Genomic DNA, 18,960 nt, shown 5'->3' on the forward strand with positions numbered 1-18,960 from the left:
ATAATTTCTTCAGACCGTGCAAAAATCCCTGGAACAAGTGAGTTGTAAGTGACACTAAAAAATCATGTAGGAGCTGTAAAAAATTCAGCCTTATCTGAGGCAGAAAAACAAGCTTCAGTTACTTTTTTTTTTTTTTTTTTTTAATCCTTGGAGATACTCAAGCTTGAGAAGCATGAGAGAAGTGGCCCTGGATATTAACATTGATGCTGTGATCTATAGGAAAATTTAGGGTATAAATATTATTCAAAAAGGATATTTGTTGTATTTCATTCTTTGTTTTGTTTATGTGTATACTGTTTTAAAATTCACCCTTACAAATGCTTTATTTGCATTTTTGTCAAGCTTCCTGTATGAATTACATACCTGGTGCTTTGGTTCATTTTTTACTTTGTATGGGGAGATTTTAGCAGTTTTTAACATCTTCACCAGCAAATCATTACTGTGAATCATCTCTTATGGAGTCTTATTCTGTAGTCAGAAGTAGTGCTTCAAGATGGCATGGATGAGAATGGGCCAAGAGATTAATGTGACTTCAAGTGTCTACAGAAGGCAGTGTCTGTCATTTGCTGTGCTGCTGTAATGATAAACTATAAAAAAAATACTCTGATTAAAAAAAAAAAAAAAAAAAAGACCTGAATCATAAGAAACAAATTTAAAGTACATGTTGTGACTTTCTTAAATGGGGTGCAAAACTAAGTATGATTCTTGCTCACACAGTTTGGCAGTTCGACCACAAGCAGTCTGTTACAGTGTGACAGTACCTAGAATTACAAGTAAAGTTTTATGTTAGAAATAGAACACAATGGCATTGTAAATATTAAAGAAAAAAAACATACAAAGGGAAGTACGTGGGTTCTAAATTGCAGTTACATTTTGTTCATGATGAATGTGACATTTTAAATTTAGGGGAATTACTCAGCTTCATAATGCAATATTGTATGCAGGTGTAACTGTTCTTTTGTATGTAAGCACATGTTATGTTAAAAGATGTTGTTTTAAATTGTAAATTCTGAACAGTTGCTGGAACTTCCTAGGAAGTGCCAGAATTTGTTACCAAGGCCCCTAGTTCTGCTCTCCTATGCCTTTGCGTTATGATCTCTAATTATATTGTTTCACACTATTTTTTCCTGCCTCATTCAATGAACAGGATGGGCGGTGCTCAGGAATTGAGCAGCTACTTGATATTTTAATCCTTATCATTCAGTTACCAGCCTGGGCTTTATTTACTGTACACCATTTAAAAGTCTCTAAAGAATACATAATTATTCATTCCCTTATGGCCTTTTCTAAGGTGTCTGGCTGAACTATTTTTATCCATTCAGTTGTATTTTCATGTGCCTTTTCTGGTTGATACATATAACTTTATACGCTATGTGAAATAAGCACATGTGCACACATACATATCATGCATATATATATATATATTCACTTCTGAGAGAGAATTTTTTGACTATTCCCTTCGATAACTTCTAGAATAGAAACTGAGTGTCTGTTAGATACTTTAAAATAGCTTTTTGTGAGGATATTGAAAGTAAACATAAAATAATGCAATGGAGTGACTAAAGACATCTGTCTACATATCTCGAATCATTTTCATGTGCAACCTTGTCTTTTGTGATGCTTTTCAACTTTAAATGTGTCAGTCTGTGTACCCTCTAGGTCAGACGACTTGTCCCTTTGTTTAAACACAGATGGTGCTCCCTGCTGGACATAATTGCAAAGACAACTTAACTAATGTACGATTCAGAATATAAGTTCATGTGAGAAACGGAAAAAAGTGAGGGTAGTTGGACACTGGAACAGATTGCTCAGAGCGGGTGTGGATTCTTCATCCTTGCAGGTGTTCAAAACACATCTGGATGTGGTCTTGAGTAACCTGATCTAATTGGCCCTGCTTTGAGCAGGTTGGACCAGAGGATCTTCAGAGGTCCCTTTCAACCTCAGCTATTCCGTGATTTATACAAACCAAGATAATCTATTTATGGGTATATATATTATGCTTATTTCTGGTGGGCAAAAATTCATGGATCTTCTTCTACAAGAAAATGCTAGTAAAATGTTTGTTTGCAATTTCTGTTTGGCTAGCAGGCTATCTTGTCAGTCCTATAACCAGTAGTTCAGCTGTTCTTGGCAAAAGTTGTAGAAATATTTGTACAGCAGTAATTCTATTATGATGCTAGTACTTTGCAGAAGATTATAATAAGTTGTGATGATTTATAATTGACAGAACTGTTATGTACCTCATCTTTTTTGTGTTAAAGAACAGAAAGCTTGGTGGTGATAGTCACCTATTTAGGTCTTGATCCTGTTGTTAACAACTTTTGCAAATGATGGAAGCTGGAAAGAACTTAGTATCTGACTCTTGCAAATTGTAATGCTGTTACCAGTGCATCATAGCTCTGACTGTAAGGCTTTTCTATAACATCTGTCTGTTGTTTGAAATATTTTAATATTGCTGCTACAAAAGGGCCCAGACTTTTCCCATTGCTAATGTTAATATTTCAGATAAGAATGGAAGATAACAAGTAAAAGATGGTGCATGTAAAATCTGTACCGTCTTTTATTGTACTCCAAATATACCACGTCTATCTGTCTGCTACTGGTGGGATGGGAGGATTATAGGACTTGTCTTAAAAAGGCGACTTCCAATTAAAATGTTTTATTCCTAATACAGTGTAATTTTTTTTCTGTTGCAGAAGGAGTTGAGCCTTCCAAGAAGAGGAAATTTGTAAGTATATGAAGTTTTTTCTGTCATGCTCACGGTATAGTATGTAGTTTTGACAGTTTTTGAGTAGGCTAGTCGTCTTTTCAGAGCACTTAAAATAAAGGTTAGATGTGGTAGTTGATCTGCCTTAAAATGCACACAAAGAAATTAAGATTGTAAATGAAAACCTATCGGTTGTGCAGTGGCATTTTATGCCCATCCCCCTCTTCTAGAGGATTTATTGTGAGGGATTTCCAAAGTGACAAAAAGTTCATATTTTGAAGCTTCTGTTTTGTATTGAAGATTTTTCTTATTAAAAATCATGGAAGAAATTTAGTTTCTTCATGAATGATATAAATGAAACTTGACATGGAAGTAAAACTGTTTCCTTATAAAATTCTGTGATCAGACCTGTGAATGAAAAGGTAGGAACAAAGAACAGATGAGTTCTAAATGTGTAGGGTTGTTAAGCTACTGTATTGATTAGTGGAAGTAAAGACTGTATATTCTTGTAAAAATTGTTACTGAGTTAGAATAGTATGGATTCGGATATTGTGGTTTAGTTGTGCTTTGATAAGATTTCTGCACCTTGCCTTTGTTTTTCTAGTGTTTTTGAGCTGTTTGGTTTCAAAGCTTCTGGTTTTAGTTGTATCTGTTTTATTTCTTGTTCTTTATTAGTAATTTATTGAGAAAGTATTGGGATAAGAACATAGCAAGATGTTTTAAGAAACAATCTGCTCACTTGCTACTTTCTTTCAAAAAATACCTATGGATGATAAGGCTATAGCTGTGCTTGAATAAGCTTGTGTTACTGTGACAACATGTTGTGACTAAAACCCTAATTCCTTGCACAGAAGGCCAGTTCCTTGGTTTTATTTTTCTGTCCTTGTTTTCAACTTGATAGTGCTGTGTAGCTTTTTGTGATAGTATGGTTAGGTATGTGAAAACAAAATGTAATTGCTGGGAAAATGCAGTTAAGTGCTCTGTAGTTCTGACTTAATTGACATATCAGAACTCTGTACTTCGTAGGACATCTGCTGACTTGGAAAAGACTTTATTGTTTTAGGTTCTGACATATGAAAAGTCTTATACTAAATAGTAAGCAAACCCATTATTTAAGAAAAGCTGAGAAAATATAAAACTAATTCTACATCAAGTATTTGGTTATTGAAGAAGCTTGGAAAGTGAGGTTTGAATTGATGAATGACTGGTACTTGGTACAGATCACCCACATCCCCCCCTCCCTTCATGCCACTCACACCCCTACCCCACCTCCTCCACCCCTTCTTTGAAATGATCTCTTACTCTCTTGTATGATACAATCAGGGGAGGAAAGGAAAGAGGGATGCATGAAGAAAGGTGTCTTGCTTATGATTCACCATGCATATATTTCAAAGAGCTAGCGTGCAAAACGTTTCAGCTTCTTTTCTATCTCTTGCATTATTTTTTCAGACTGGCTACCAGCTAGACCATACGGAGTTGTTTTCCATATATATGCAGATAATTTAAAAATACATTTTCTATGACAACATAGGCTGCTGATTCTAAGTCTCAGTGGGATGGAATATGGTGTATATATAACATGATGATATGGAAAGGTGGTGGGTATTTGGCAGGAAGCATACAGAGTAACAGATTGTTTGAAAAGAAGTGGTGTTTGACTGATACGGAATAATAGCCTTTCCCTAACTATTCTGCTGAACCAGCCAGAGCTCTTGGACTTACTTAGCTGTGTGCTCAACTTGATGGCAGAAGTGGTACTTGGGTTTCTTTTATTATATTGATCAGATATGCTATGAAAGAGGGTGATGCTGACTTACAGCTAGCAAAACCATGAGCAGATGAGTCTACCTGTGCATTAGCTGTTATTCTGAGTTCAATATCTGTTGGCATCCATTCCAACACGTGGTGTTACCTGGCAGTGCTTGTTTACTTGTTGAACCTTATCTGCCATTCATCTGCCTGACTGTACCCTCGAGCACATACGTTCTTGCCATGTGTGGAGTTACTCCACGTAGTGGCTGACCTTTTGGTCTAGTTCTGTGACTGTCAACCTACAAGCCCAATTGCCTTCAGTTAAATACGTCCTGTGTTGTCACTGATCTTTTTATGTTACCATTGATCAGTCCAAATATGGAGACTTCTCTGTAAACTAACAGCTTCCTGCTTTTTGTTACACAAGATTCAGCTGATGTAAGGGCAGATAGTATGAAACTGTTTCGTGGTTTTGAAAGAGAAGACTAAAGGTTAAAGGCATGTTGGTGGCAGAAGTCAAGAAAGAATCAAGAGGTGTTGGAAAAGGAGGCATGGGAAATGTGATGTGCTGTAGGAGGGACTGTGAGAGAGAATTGAGGACATAAAGTGAAGGAAACTTGAGTGGGAGAGGTCTTAACTTTTTCATTCTTCCCCAGATTGTCTGTGGCTGTGAGGCCTTATTTTGGATCTCATGAAATAAGTTAAGCTTTTTGTGGGCCTCCTACAATGAAACCCAATTCTGATTTTACATAGTTGTTATACATCAACTCCTAAAGGTTAAATTTAATTTTAGCACAGTTGGCATAAACTGAGATAAGAGATGCTGGCTGAGAAAGAAGTGAGCTTTTCCGTTATCAGAGCACCCCTTGGCTGTGTTGGCACAAGTGCATGTGCGGACACAAGCAGAACTGATCCAGGTAACAACTAGTTTCAGGTGGGTTCTGCAGTGTGTTTGACTGTGCAGCTGGATGTGGTGGCATGGAGGCAGAATGAATGGCTGGGAGCTTTCTCTAGGGCTGTCTCCAGCAGCAAGACTGACCTTTTATAAACTTAATGTGATTGCAAACCTGCACGGCTGTTACTCTCCTACTTTACAACTCTATCAGAAAATGGTATCTAAGTGTATTTTTGCATGCAGCCACTACAGGGATGGATTATTTATATGTTGTTCAGATATTTTTATTGATTTGTTTATTTTCATCAAACACTTCCAGATATCAAGGGAGATATTCGTGCTTAATGTTAAGTCAGACCCAGAAATACAGATTTAATTTGATTGGAGTTAAGTGTTGCTAACATCTGTGTATGAAACTTGCAGACCCTCTCATGAGCCAGAGAACGCCTGATTGCATATAAAAATCCCTATCCTTTACACATTCGGAGTGTATGTAGCTGGAGTAGGTAGCCAGAGAAGATCTCTCAGTATAAGTTGTGTGAGATGAGTTTCCATCCCTGAATTTAAGGTATCAATGTCCTTACTCTCTTTTGTTTCCTCCCCATACCCACAGAGTACAGCAAAATGAGAACTACAGATAGAGAGGGCATGAACTCAAAGGCTGTGGCATAAAAATTATACTCAGCTTTAAGGAGGCACATTCTGGTTTAAAATGCCCTTCTTCTAAAAATGATTTAACAACAGGCTTCTGTGAGGTGGAGAGGAGCCTTCAGAAACAGCAGTACTTACAAGGGAGTAAGTGAGTAGGTAGAGGAGGTTCCTCCTTTCTTTAGAGCTTCAGTGGCTAAAGGACCTGCCCTAGAAGTAAAATACCTGACTTTCCCAGACTAAATCAGTTCTATTTCCTTTTTCTTTTCTTTCATTTGTCAGTTTCAGTTTAACTCAGAGGTAGGTAACTTTTAGATATTTATTTTTGCTGCATCTGCCCTCTTGACATTCCCAAACTATTTTCTGTAATTATATAATATGGACCTAGTTCAGTAGCAGCAATTATATAATCTGCTTGCATCTGTGGAAATGTCAAAGTTGGTCACCAAATTTTCATAAAATTCATTTATGCATTACAGTGAAGGAGCTGATATCCTTGGAAAACAGCAACACAGGAGTGTAACCAGACAAGAATTCAAAAGAAACACTAGTTAAAACTACTGCTTACTTAGGGGCCTAATTAAGTAAATTTAAAGAAAGTTAATAACAGTTTTATAAGAAAGTTTTTGTCACTGACAAATATGGACTATCAATTAACCTCAGGGGAAAAGTGGGAATGAGAAATTGAGTAGAATGGAATTATGAAATCATACCAACTATGATTTTTAAAAAACAAAACAAAACAAAAAGCTCTGAGGCCAGTGTCATGCAGGTGGACAAAACTGGAATTTGACACCTTCTGTATGCATGTATATATGTATGCTTACAAATAGAGATATCCATGAAAAATTGTCTATATATATAGGTGACCTGTGAGAAGGAAAATTGTTTAGATGGTGTGCCAGAGCACCGAAAGGAAACCTCAAAAGTGAAATACATTGATTATACAGGCTTAACTCTCTCCCAACATCTGTCTCTGAGTTTTATCTCCCGAATTGCGTAGGCCTCTTTGTGGCTTGAAGGACTCAACTGTCAAAGACAGTCAAGGACATTAATTTTGAATAACAGTGAAGAATTAAAAAATAACACAAAAGCCTTCAACCACCCCAAAACATGTAAGACTGTTGCTTCCTGTGTCTTATGTGTGTATGTTTCAGGACCTGTGTGTATGCTTATGCATACAGCTTTGCAGCTTTTTTCACTGAATCTATTTTTGCAGAAGGGCACTATTGTGCTGAAAGTGCACAAGTTGTGGTATATTATTTGCAAAGCACAGAAATTCAGATTTGATTCATTATATCTGAAGACAGAAATTTCATTTAGGTTCTGGAAAATAGTGTTTAGTTTTGGAAAATATTATCTAAACAATTTCAGACAGATCACTACCAATAGTACTAGATTTTTGAGAAATTAAATATTTTCCATGTTAATTATAAAAGCTATTCAAGATGCAGTCTTGAGATACTCAAGTTACTGAATTTTTATTCCTAATAGTTTCTGCTTATGACAGTTTTGGGCTTTCTTGGATTTTTCTCTCTGAAAGGGTATAGCCTCTGCAATCTAGTATTCACTGAGAGAAATTGGCTGCCTTAATGTGAAATATCCCATTAAAATTACTACAGGAGAGAAACTGATACTTTGAGAGACTTCTACAGAGTATGTAACAGTTACGCCTAAATCTGAGCAGTGAGTTCCTCATGCTGTGAAACAGTGTTGAACTGGAAATTTGTATTGCTGTAATTCTTCTGTATATACTTTGGTGCTGCTGCTGTTCATATTTGTATAGAGATGAAATAAACAAGTTGACCGGAGGTGAGTGTTTTGATAAGTACCATTGTTGAACAGAGAGTATAGAGATTTACATCAGTTTGTTCTTCAGAGTGTCTGCCTCTGTAGCTGAGGGTCACATATCTTTTGTTGGCAGGAACTTTTACTGCAAATTAGTGTGTGCTAATAGAAGACTCTCTCTGATGGTAGTTTAAGAAATTCTATATGCCTAGACAAGGGAAGTGGGGTAAGATTGCCCCCAGGAAAGTCTTTGTTGTGTATCTCTGTACTGTGTTGACCTTTGGCAGGAAGTGGAGGGGGCAAAATGGGTAAGCAAGAAGGCTTCTCAGCCACGATTGACAGCAGCTAGCCCTTTTTGTCTCCAGACTTGGATAGCTTGGGTGGTGCAGTCTGTACTGTGGGTACAGCTTATGCTTAGCTATGAATCCACCTATCCATAAAGTTCCACTGCCATTACATATTCATCAGGTGCTTTAATCACTGTTTGCCCATGTGTTAGAGCAATAGACTTAGTTTGCTGATCTAAATTATATCTAGAAAAGAGTAACTTTTTTTCTGTTGGGTTAGTTGCATCCATGTTTAGGGTTTTTCAGGCATAGTAGCAAAAAAAAAAGTTTACTTTTTCAGTGTCACAGGCAAGAGTAACTGTTTTGGCATCACCAGGTAACAGAGTACTGTTAAACTGTACGTCAAGACCAGAGAGCTTTTCTGAAAGGAGTGGAAGCTGTGGGTAGAGCTGAGCAGGTCTTATGCTTTAGAGGCCTCAAAGTAGAACCACTTATCTTTTTCATCCATTTAGTTTTCATTTAAATTTTATCCACATATTTTCTTCAGCTTTATCTGCATTTAAAATAATTGGAAACTCCACTTTGGACTTTCAAATGATTGTGTCCAAAATACTCATCCTGTACCTTTCTAATAAACAACAAAGTGTTAATAATGAAAAGAAAACTAGTCACTATTTAAAACCACTTAATATGTCTTAAATTATTTGGGAGATTGCCATTATCTGAAATTTAGAAAGTGGGGTAGATGAATTATTGTTGACACCTAATGAATCTCTTGATTCTAATATGGATGGATTGTGCTGAGAAGACTACTTTCTGTAGCCCACGTTTGATTCTTAGGATGCATATGCTTTAGTGTTAAGTGTTACTAGCACTATTTCTTCTGTATGCACTTGTGTTAAATGAGAACATGCATGTTTAGCTGTTTTTCTCCCTGGTGGCAGTGTGCTATAGTTGGTATACTGTATGGTGCTCAATAACCACATTTCTGTCTTTCTGACAAACCAAGTAGATTAAAGTCCTTAACTTTCAGGAGTTTTCTACTGCTGTTGTTGAGGGGATTTTTTTTTTTTCTCTGAAAGTGATTTTGTGATGCTTTGCTCTTGCTACAGGTAGATACAAAAATCCTGTCTCCCTTTTATAGCCCTGTGTTATTGTTTCTATCAGCACCTTTTGTCACAGCAAGACACTGGCAGAACAATGTCTTCTAAGCACCCCTGCATTATTTTTCTTAGTTGTGACTTCCTACATGCAGTGGACACTCGTACGGTCCTAGATGCTTGACATTGCACTTGTCATTAAAATGAATTTTTGTTTAAAGGACCACAGATTACCAAGAGATCCAGATCACTTCATATGCAACAACCTTGTTGTCTTCAATATTTATCATTTCTTCAGTGTTTCACCTTTGAACCTTCAGCAGTGGCTTTGAATCTCATCTCTTCATCACTGATGAAAATTCTGAATAGCATCAAGCCAGATGATGAAATCCTATGAACTTGTAAAAAAAAAAATCTTATTTGTACAAAGGAAGTTCCTCCACTGAAAACTTTTTTTGAGGTGTGTTAATGAACTCTAAATGCATTTAATGTATGCTTTATTGAGATTTTGATGCAAAGTCTGAACAAAGAATTCAAATGCTTCACAAAATCTATGTGTCTGGACAGGTCACTAGTGTATGACATGGGGGACAAGGGCCACCAGCTGTTGAATCATCATCATGTCTCTAGGGTTCCTTGTGATCGACAATGAAAAACTTGGTTTTGGACAAATTTTTTGTATTGTCTAGGAGCCAGCAGTTACCATATCATGTTCCTTTTCCATCACAGTCCCACTTACTTCAGCCTCCATAAATTTTAAGCAAGTCTGCTGCCTATTGTCTGTGTTTCCTTGTTTTAAGGTTGTGTTAGGCTAATGGGAAGAGTAATGGCATGTGCAGCATGCTGTGTAGCCTTGCTGCCATCTTCCTGTTGTCAGCACAGGGTCTTCTGTGGATGAGTCCTTTGTGCTGTGGAGAGCACAGGGCTGATTTTGACGTAAACAACACATCCCTTAGCTATCAGTATAGGCCATTCTGTTTAATTTTGTTCCATTGTTTATTTTGGTGCTTTCACACTCACATTTGCATCCCTGCTTCATTTGTACCAATATTAGTACATATCTCTGCATGTTGTCTGTTGACTCTTGTTTTACTGGTATATGTGTGTGTTTTACACAGTGACATCCTCTCTTTATGATTTATCACATCACATTACAGAGAGGAACTATCTCTTTTAATGTAATTCATCATGTTGCTTTTCAATGGAAGATGTATACACTGCTTGAGGATATTTTAAAGCTTTGTGAAACCTTGTTGCTGGTAAATTCATGCTCATCTGTTTGTGTGTGTGCATGCACACAAAATTTATGTATACATGCAAAAAGATGTCAGGTAGTGATGACTTTTTTGTATATGTTAAAACTATTCTTTGTTGTATTAATGGGATGTATGTTCATACAGCATAGTCCATTATATTCTTTAATCATAGAGATACGTTTACAAGGCTAAGAACATCACAACATTTATTGAAATAATATGGTTACCTGGAGGATTGATGTCCAGAAAATGAGGCATTCAGGTTTTAAAGCTTGATTGTGTAACTTGATATTTATCTACTGTTGTTCTGAGTGCTGTGATGTCTAAGTAATGTTGCTGTGATGTCTAAGTAATAACATAAATTATCATCTGACCCATGCTTGACCAGATACCATGCTTCTCCACAGTGCGCTGGGTGTCCTATGCCCTGTTGGAATTTTGTTTTGGCTACTTAGGCAAGGATGGGACAAGGTCAAGAATGCAAAATAATCTGAAGAAGTTCTTTATCAAAACTGTGATCAGATTAAGCCACATGGAAAAACGCAAAATGAAATCAGCCTTTTGGATCAAGTCATGGTCCTGTTACGAATGTTGCAGAATTTCAGGGTGGGGGAATTGCATGATTCTTGGAGGGAGCAAAGAGAATCAAGTATCTGGGTGCCTCCATGCTTTGCCTAAATGAAAAAAATGTTTTTGCAGTAGAAGAGTTTATATGAAATTTTAAATATTTAAAATATTTGTATGCAGGCAAATAATTATTCTATAGTGCATGAGGTTCAGTCTAGATGTTTGAGGGCCAGATCTCATAGCCAGTGGATTGATGGTGATGTGAAGGCGGGTGCTGAAGTACTAAAATAATTGAATCTCTACAGAGAAATAGCAGGAGAAAAGATCTCATCAGTTCACTACTAAAACTTGAATAGTGATAAAATGAGGCAAAAATAGTAATGGGATGGAGGTCTGACAAATTGTCTAACCTGCTCTTGCTCTTCCCATGTGACAGTCTGCTCCCCTGCTCAGTGTTTTCAGCTTGTGGCCTTTTTCTCTGAACTGCTCTGTTTCTATTGGTTCTGCCCTTGTATCCTGCATTACCTGTTGAACTGGCAGCTTGTGGAGTTTGCAGTGTTTCTGTGTGCTCAGAAGCAGCAAAGCATATAGCAAGAGCAGAGGGAAAATGCTAGAGGAATTTGGTGGCTGGAAATGTGAGCTGCTGAGGCAAGGAACTAGTGATCTCTGAGCGGCTGGTTGGGGTCTAGGAGTAACTTAGTTTGTGAGCACAGTAGTTACATGATTAAATTCTGATTTTCAGTGGCAAATGTGATAGATGCATGTTAAATAACAAATATTTCAGAAACATAGTTGCTCTAAGTATTTTCAAATTGGCATTGGCTGTGTCCTGTTTGTTTTGTAAACAGAAGCTGCATTATGAGTAAGAAAAGTTATTTCTCTTCTATATGTATTTTAGTAAAACTTCAAAATTGTATGACAAAAAGAACAAATCACCATATAACCACCTGTTCTGTTCTGCTGCCTGAGAAAGTACTTACCCAGTGAGAAAACTGGGAGAAGAATATCATGTGGGTAATTACTGCTAGTCAGCACAGCTTGAATTTTAAATAGTAAACCTTGAAATCTGACATACTTAAACAACTTCTTGTTCATTGTTTTTTCCCAGGGGCATTTATTTTGGGAAGTCCAGTTTTCTTCAGTTAAGGGAAATTCAAGGTTTGTTTGTCAAAAAGAATTGCTTGTTACAAAGGAGTTGAAACGTCCTCACGAATTGAATGATCCAGGCTGCCCTATGCTGTATTGATTAATTGATTTTTTTTGGCACTGATGCTACAAATATTTGAATAATCTCTTAATCTACAGAGAGAGCTTTCTGAGTTGGTGCAATTTCTAGTGTGCACACATTTAGCCTCTGTAGGATTGCGGTCATGGTGGGGCTATGGGGAGATACATGATTGTTTGACGAACCTGTGCTCTGCTTAAAGAATTCTAATGATAGATTTTATTTATTTTTTCTGCTTGGTGAAGATTAAAAGTTAAGTATAACCTACAAATAAATACTTGATTGTAAGGAAAGAAGCACTCAGGTTTCTGCACAATGTATTTGTTCCTCTGGTAGCAATAATACCACCTGTATTTTAAATATCTGCTCTCAGATAAAAGAGGCAGTTGCTGAACATTAGGGATCTGTCTGCCCCGTGTCTTCTTTTAGGCATTCTGGCATTACAGACTTTCCCTTTGAATTTTTCAGTATTATTGCCATTCTGTTATGTGAAGTATAGGCTGACTTTCTAGAGATGTCAGGATTATGAAATCCCTATGAACCAATCCTGTTTTGTCTTAGAGGAGGAAGGAAGCCTTATTTTCCCTCCTTCTTTCCTGTGAAATGAATTTGAATATTTTTTTATTACTGTCATTATTCCAAACCAGTACTGTTGCTTATAATAAATGATGTTCGTGTGTTTGTGCCCTGGGTTTCTCTGGGATAGAGTTAGTGCTCACTAGAAGCTGGGAGGGGGCACAGCCAGGACAGCTGACCCCAACTAGCAAAGGGGATATTCAATACCATATAACATCATGCCCAGCACAGAACTGAGAGAGCTGGCCAGCGAGAGGTGGGATCATGGCTTGAGAACAGGCTGAGCATTGGATTCTGAGTGGTGAGCAATTGCATTGTGCATCACTCACTTTAGGTATTCTTTTATTACTGTTATTGCTATTATTGCTACTTCTCCCCTTGTGTTGTCCTACTAAATTGTCCTTATACCAACCCATGAAGTTTTACCTTTTTTCTTCTGATTCTCCTCCCCATCCCACCAGGGGAGTGTCCTGGTTTGGGCTGAAATAGAGTTAATATTCCTTTTCAGGGACTAGATGAGTGCTGTGGTTTGGCTTTAGCTTTGGGTTTGGTGTGGGAAGAATGCTGGTAGCACACTGGTGTTTTCAGCTGCTGCCGAGACTTCAAGGACTCTCCGACTCCCCACGTCCTGCCCGTGCGCCAGGGCACAGGGAGCAGGGAGGGAGCACGGCCACAGCACCAGACCCAAACTGGCCAGTGAAATATTCCATATCATGGCACGTCGTGCTCACTGTATAGAGGAGGGGTGGTCGGGAAGGGGCTCTCTCTCTCTCTCTCTCTCTCTCTCTCTCTCTCTCTCTCTCTCTCATTTCTGGGATCGCGATTGTGGGATCTTGGTGTCTCGGGGTCGCTGGCCGGGAACGGGCTGGGGATTGGTCAGCGGGTGGTCAGCAATTACGCTGTACTTTGCCTGGTTATATATTGCTTTTTGTTTTCCCACTATCATTGTTATTGTTCTCGTTTTACTGCCATTATTAAACTGTTCTTATCTCAGCCTGCGAGTCTCCCTTCACCCCTCTGATCCCCTCCCCCATTCCCAGGTGGGGAGGGGGAAGGGAGGGTGATTAGCTGCGGGGGTTGGCTGCTGATCAGGCTCAAACCACAACAGGGAGGAGGAGTGAGAGAGTGGCCACGCGGTAATTTGTTGCCAGCTATGCTTAAGCCATGACAATTTGTTATCTGCAGTTTGTTTGCCATGCAGCTAGACTACCACATTATATGCCTTAGCATAAAGCATTTGGGAAACTCCTGTTTACTGAGATTGCTTTAGTACCTTCTGAGGAGCAAAGGAAATGTGCTGCCATATGCTGGCTTCCTCCAGAACTCCCAAGATTTTCATCCTAGTTGTTGTATAGCTTGCGATAAAATTATTGGAAAGACCACCTGAAAAAGGAGCTGTATGGATGCTTTCTAATATTAGTCTCTTAGTTTGCGGTAGCATACTACTAAATTTTCTTGTACTTAGCGTACTACTAAATTTTCTTGTACTGTACTGTTCTGTTACATTCACCCTAGCAATTTATTTCGCATGAAGCCAAATGGGAAGATCCTCTGCAGGCTGTTAATACAATGTGCTCCTACCCCTAATGGGGAAATGAGGGACCAAACAGTGAGTGTGTACAGAGCACATGTGTACTAGGAAAGTGCTCTTGGACCACTGACTTCATGTAATGTCCTCACATGCTTCCTTTTACGTCAGGAGCTGTATGGCATCTGTGCCTTCATGTTGGCTGTCATCCATAACCCATGATCCTTCTTGGCTCTCACCTTCCTCTTTCACTAAGCTGTCATAGCTGCTAGTCTTTTTATACCCAACCTACCTTCTATGCCAGTCTCCCCATGATAGCTCCTTTCTGAACCTTTTAGGTCTTCATGATTGGTCTCCCTTTCTTTCCCCTTTTCTTTTTACAACTATCCTTCCAGCAATTAATTGTTTGCCCTCTTAAAAATGTCATCCTGGAGCCCTGAGGAATGGATTTTGCTTGTGAACCTTTGCCATGAGAAGAATAAAAGCTACTTCAGTGTCAGTATCTGGAAGTTGCTGCTGGATGTGAGAGGGACTGGTAGTCAGATAAAATGTCAGAAGGTGAATGCTTCCTTCTGGAGGACCAGGGACAACAGCTGGATCTCTGAGAAGCAGCAAAGCAGTCATGTCTTCACTGGCAGAGATCTTGAACAAGCTGGGAGATGCTAAAAATCCTGATGCATCTTCCACTGAAGGCTTTATGCTATAGTCCTGGGCAGTCATGGGTCAGACAACTGCAGGAAGAGTTGGGGGAGGAGGAAGGCTGGTTTGATCTTGGGGAGGAATAAATGTCCATAGTCCACAGACAGACTTTTAAGCATAAAGCAGCCAGTGTGGCAGCAGGAGGCACCCTGTGCTGACTGTCAGGGCCTGCGTTGTCCGTGGCTGGGAGTGGTGCCTGCTCTATAGTTAGGTCACACTGGCTGTTTCTTGTTTGTTAGTACCTTGTGAACATATGGAATAATGTTTGTTGCTGTGGCAATTTTTGTCTCTCAGAGACCACTTTTGTCTCTGCCTATAACTTCTGGGCTCTGTTGACTTCTCTCCATTCTAGTATCTGCCTCCTTCTCCCCATAGGAGTTATGGGTCACATTTACTCTCTTACGAAGTTTTGTTGACTGGATGCAGTTCTTGATACACTTATGTTTTGCTGGAGGTTTTCCATCCATTTGTATTTTCAGCCTTTGCCTGAAGCCAAGCACCTTCCTTGCAGGTAATTTCTCTGGGATAGAGCAGTGGACAACTGGGGCGGGGATCCAGAGCCAGGTTTAGGCTTGCAGGACTTGCTCTGTGAACATAGTTTTCATATGGGAATAGGCATGCCAAGAACCTGGTTGCCAAGTGCTTTGTGTATGGGAGGATAAGTGATGGCTTTTGGGGCTAAAATGAGGGGCAGGGAGTGTGAACAGTACTTGGTGAGGGGTTGATGGCTCACTCTGAGACTGGAGGTTGCAGAAACTGAATACACTGCTTCAGCCAAAAGCGTGGGCAGCAGGAAGGTGGGTGGCTTCTGTGGCAGGGTGAAAACAAAAAGGATCCCCCCACTGGGAGGGGAGATGGACAGCATCAGGACAGAGCTCTTCTTTGTAGGTTTGGAGAAGGGAAATGCTGCTTTGGCAGGATATCTTTCTATTCTGCAAAGACTAATGAGCCAGTTTGCCTCTCTAACAAGTCTTCGCTCCTTGAGTCGTGGCATTAGCTAACCTGGCATTAGCATACTTTCCTGCCATCCATGTGCTCTTCTCTGCTATCTCTGTCCTCTTGTCCTTTCTTCCAAATGTTGTACTGTTTCAGCTTCTCTGTCACATTTTTTCCTAGCAAGCCAGTCAAGCTTAGACCTGTGAGGTTTACTGATGTGTGTTGCGACAGCTCTCACGGGCATGTGAAAAGGTCAGAAAGAGTACTGGGGATAAGTGGATCCATAATATTGCCATGCTTGCCTGAAAGGGATGGCAGATAACTGCCACAGGGGGAACGAGTGACAGTCTAAAAGGCTGACACAGGTTTGGGGAGTCTCTTACTTTATATTCATTGTGCGTTGGTTGCCACAGTGCAAAAGGCATTGTAAATGGCATATAATCACATTTCCTCATATCCCAGAGGCTTCACTCATGAGTGTTTCATGTGGTCATGCCTCTAGGCAGTGAAGGCAAGCGTAGCATTTGAGACAAATATGCTATCCCAGGTGTCCCTAACATGGGGCTGAGCATGCCTCTGAAAACAAAGAAGTTCTTGCTGTTCTAGCCAATGGTAAAGCTCTCTGATGCCTTTGTAAAGGTTGTGCAGGGTACACAGATGTTGGGAATGCTTTCTTCCCCTCTGCTACGTGGTACTATTTTGCAGTCAAGTGACTACATGCACATCCCACTTCAACACAGCATCTGATGGAAATGGGATTAAACCAGGAACATTCTACATCCATGTGTGGGTATGGCATTGAGATCTAGCCTCAACTATTCCGTAATTTTTCTTAGTATCACTGAGATGCTACTGAAGATAAGTGTTTATAGATCATTGTCATACTTTGTGGATGCTTCTCTCCTAGATTCTGCTAGGAGACACTCAAAATGTTTTCACTTACATTTAAAAATACAGCTGTTTTTATGGTTGAAATGAGTCTGTCAGAAGTAACAAGAATATATCTATATATATCTAAGTCCAGAAAGCTTATAACTGCTCTCTAAATCTGAACTTTGTTGTTTCATTGTTTTGGGTTTTTTTTTAGTCAAATTTTACCTATAAGCCATACCAGCAAATCTGTCTTGGGGGTGGGGGAGGGTGTGGGGTGGGGATATTGTCACTTTTGAGAACCTTTTGTTATATTGCATGTAGTGTAGAAACATTACGTTGGAAATTACACAGGGCTGCGTGTGTAGGAAACCTGGATGACTGGCTTTGGTAATTATTTGTCATTAGTGACCTAGATGATGGAATAGATAGTATTTCTTAAGTTTGCAGCAGACAAGCTGGGAAGAATGCAAATATATTGAAGAACAGTATGAGGTTTCTAAATCATTCTGACAACCTGCTGAAAATACACAAAGTAAAATAGGACAAGCTGGAGACTTCTTACTTCAACAGAAAATACTCAGGTTTTCAGATGAAAGATAGTTGGATAGGCATCAGTTTGCAGAAGAGAATCTGAGAGGTATAATGGTTCCACTGTGTGATGCTGTTGAGGGGGAAAAAAAGATGGGGGGAGAGAGTGCATCATGCTGGGAGGCTAATGTCTTGAGCTGCAAGGCATGCAGCGTTATTCTACCCCATACAGAATTTACAAGGCCTTATGCCGGAGTGCTGCATTTTATGTTTGACTGCTGTGTGTTGAGACAGATCAGCAGGAGAGCAAATGACAACTGTCAACTGCTTTGAAAACTTGACATGACCTATGTAAAATATTTACCAAGCTGGGGTTATTTACTTTGGAGAAGGAAAGGCTTAGGGGTGATCGTGAAAGTCTTCAAGTGTGTGGAACATCTACCATGAGTAGGAAATAAGAGTGTTTTCTATGTTACTGTGGTGTAAAGCAAGACGTAATGTGTTTGAATTGGAACAAGGGAGTTCCAGCTTAGACACTGTTGAGACATTTACTCTCTGAATAGCAAAGCAGAGGAGTTGAGTACCTGGGAGTGTTGTGGATTTGATGTCAGCTTTTAAGAGCAGATGAGACAAACAGCTGGTTGGAGAGGTGGGATTAATACAGGTATAATGGACCTCTCTTGGGGAAGGAGAAGATGATCTCTTGACTTCCTTCTAGCCCCCTTTATAATGTATCATCACTTTCATGGGATTAATTGCCAAAACTTTCTGCTGAAACTTGATGCCATATTTTAAGTGTCTGCTTTCATGGAAGAAAGTACTGTCTCATAACAGAAACATTACTCATTTGTGCTTGTCTGTAATGACAGAATTCCCCATGGAAATGTGTATAGGGATAGGGCTTTACATTAGCATAAAACAGATTTTTAAAAAGACAATGAACTTCAAACTTATTGAGTTGTGGGTTTTTTTGTTTGTTTGATTGTTTTGTTTTGTTTTTGTGAAAGTCTGACTGCTCTATTTCTGCTGCTCGCCTCTGTTCAGAGGGCCTACCTACCCTTGTTTGTCTAATGACTGTCTAGAGAGAACCAGGAGGTGTGGTTTTTTTTAAAAAAATCAGGTATACATGTGGTAGCCTTACAGAGCTGTTGGGTAGAAGCTTCTGTGGGCATATCTGTATTTGTGTGCATGACAGGGCCTTAATAAGGAATCAGTTATCAATGAGTCAGGCAAAATAGAGCTTAATAACTCTCTAGGTACATATTATTTGTTGACAGACAGGTGTAAGGTGTTGGGAGAAGGGCTGGAGGCTGGATTATATAATTATGAAATTTCTTATTTTGCTTTAACTTTTTGAAGAAGATACTCAGATACCATCATGATCTTATAAAACTATCCCATTGAAGACTTTTTTATCTTTTCAATGTGTTTCTTTTGATGGAAAAATAAATACAGGGAAGGTAAATGGTATCAGTTAGCACTGCAATATAGTTTAAATAAAGACCAGATAAATGCTCATTAAAACACTGAGTTTGGGTTATCCCTGTGTAACAAGGCTCTTGAATTTAAAAAAAAAAAAAATCACAACCCTGTTT

At 39.1% G+C, this 18,960-nt stretch overlaps 1 protein-coding gene across 2 annotated transcripts in view; it reads left to right on the forward strand.

Annotated features, from left to right (window-relative positions):
* Positions 1-18,960, forward strand: part of MAST4 (microtubule associated serine/threonine kinase family member 4) — a 308,421-nt gene that overhangs the window by 143,631 nt on the left and 145,830 nt on the right. For both annotated transcript variants that reach the window (XM_042804476.1, XM_042804477.1), the window contains exon 5: positions 2,697-2,728. In XM_042804476.1, the coding sequence (XP_042660410.1) occupies positions 2,697-2,728 (32 nt within the window). The remainder of the gene's footprint in view (positions 1-2,696; positions 2,729-18,960) is intronic.

The sequence above is a fragment of the Tyto alba genome, unplaced genomic scaffold (genome assembly GCF_018691265.1).
Source record: "Tyto alba isolate M040663 unplaced genomic scaffold, T.alba_DEE_v4.0 Super-Scaffold_42, whole genome shotgun sequence".
Taxonomy (NCBI): domain Eukaryota; kingdom Metazoa; phylum Chordata; class Aves; order Strigiformes; family Tytonidae; genus Tyto; species Tyto alba.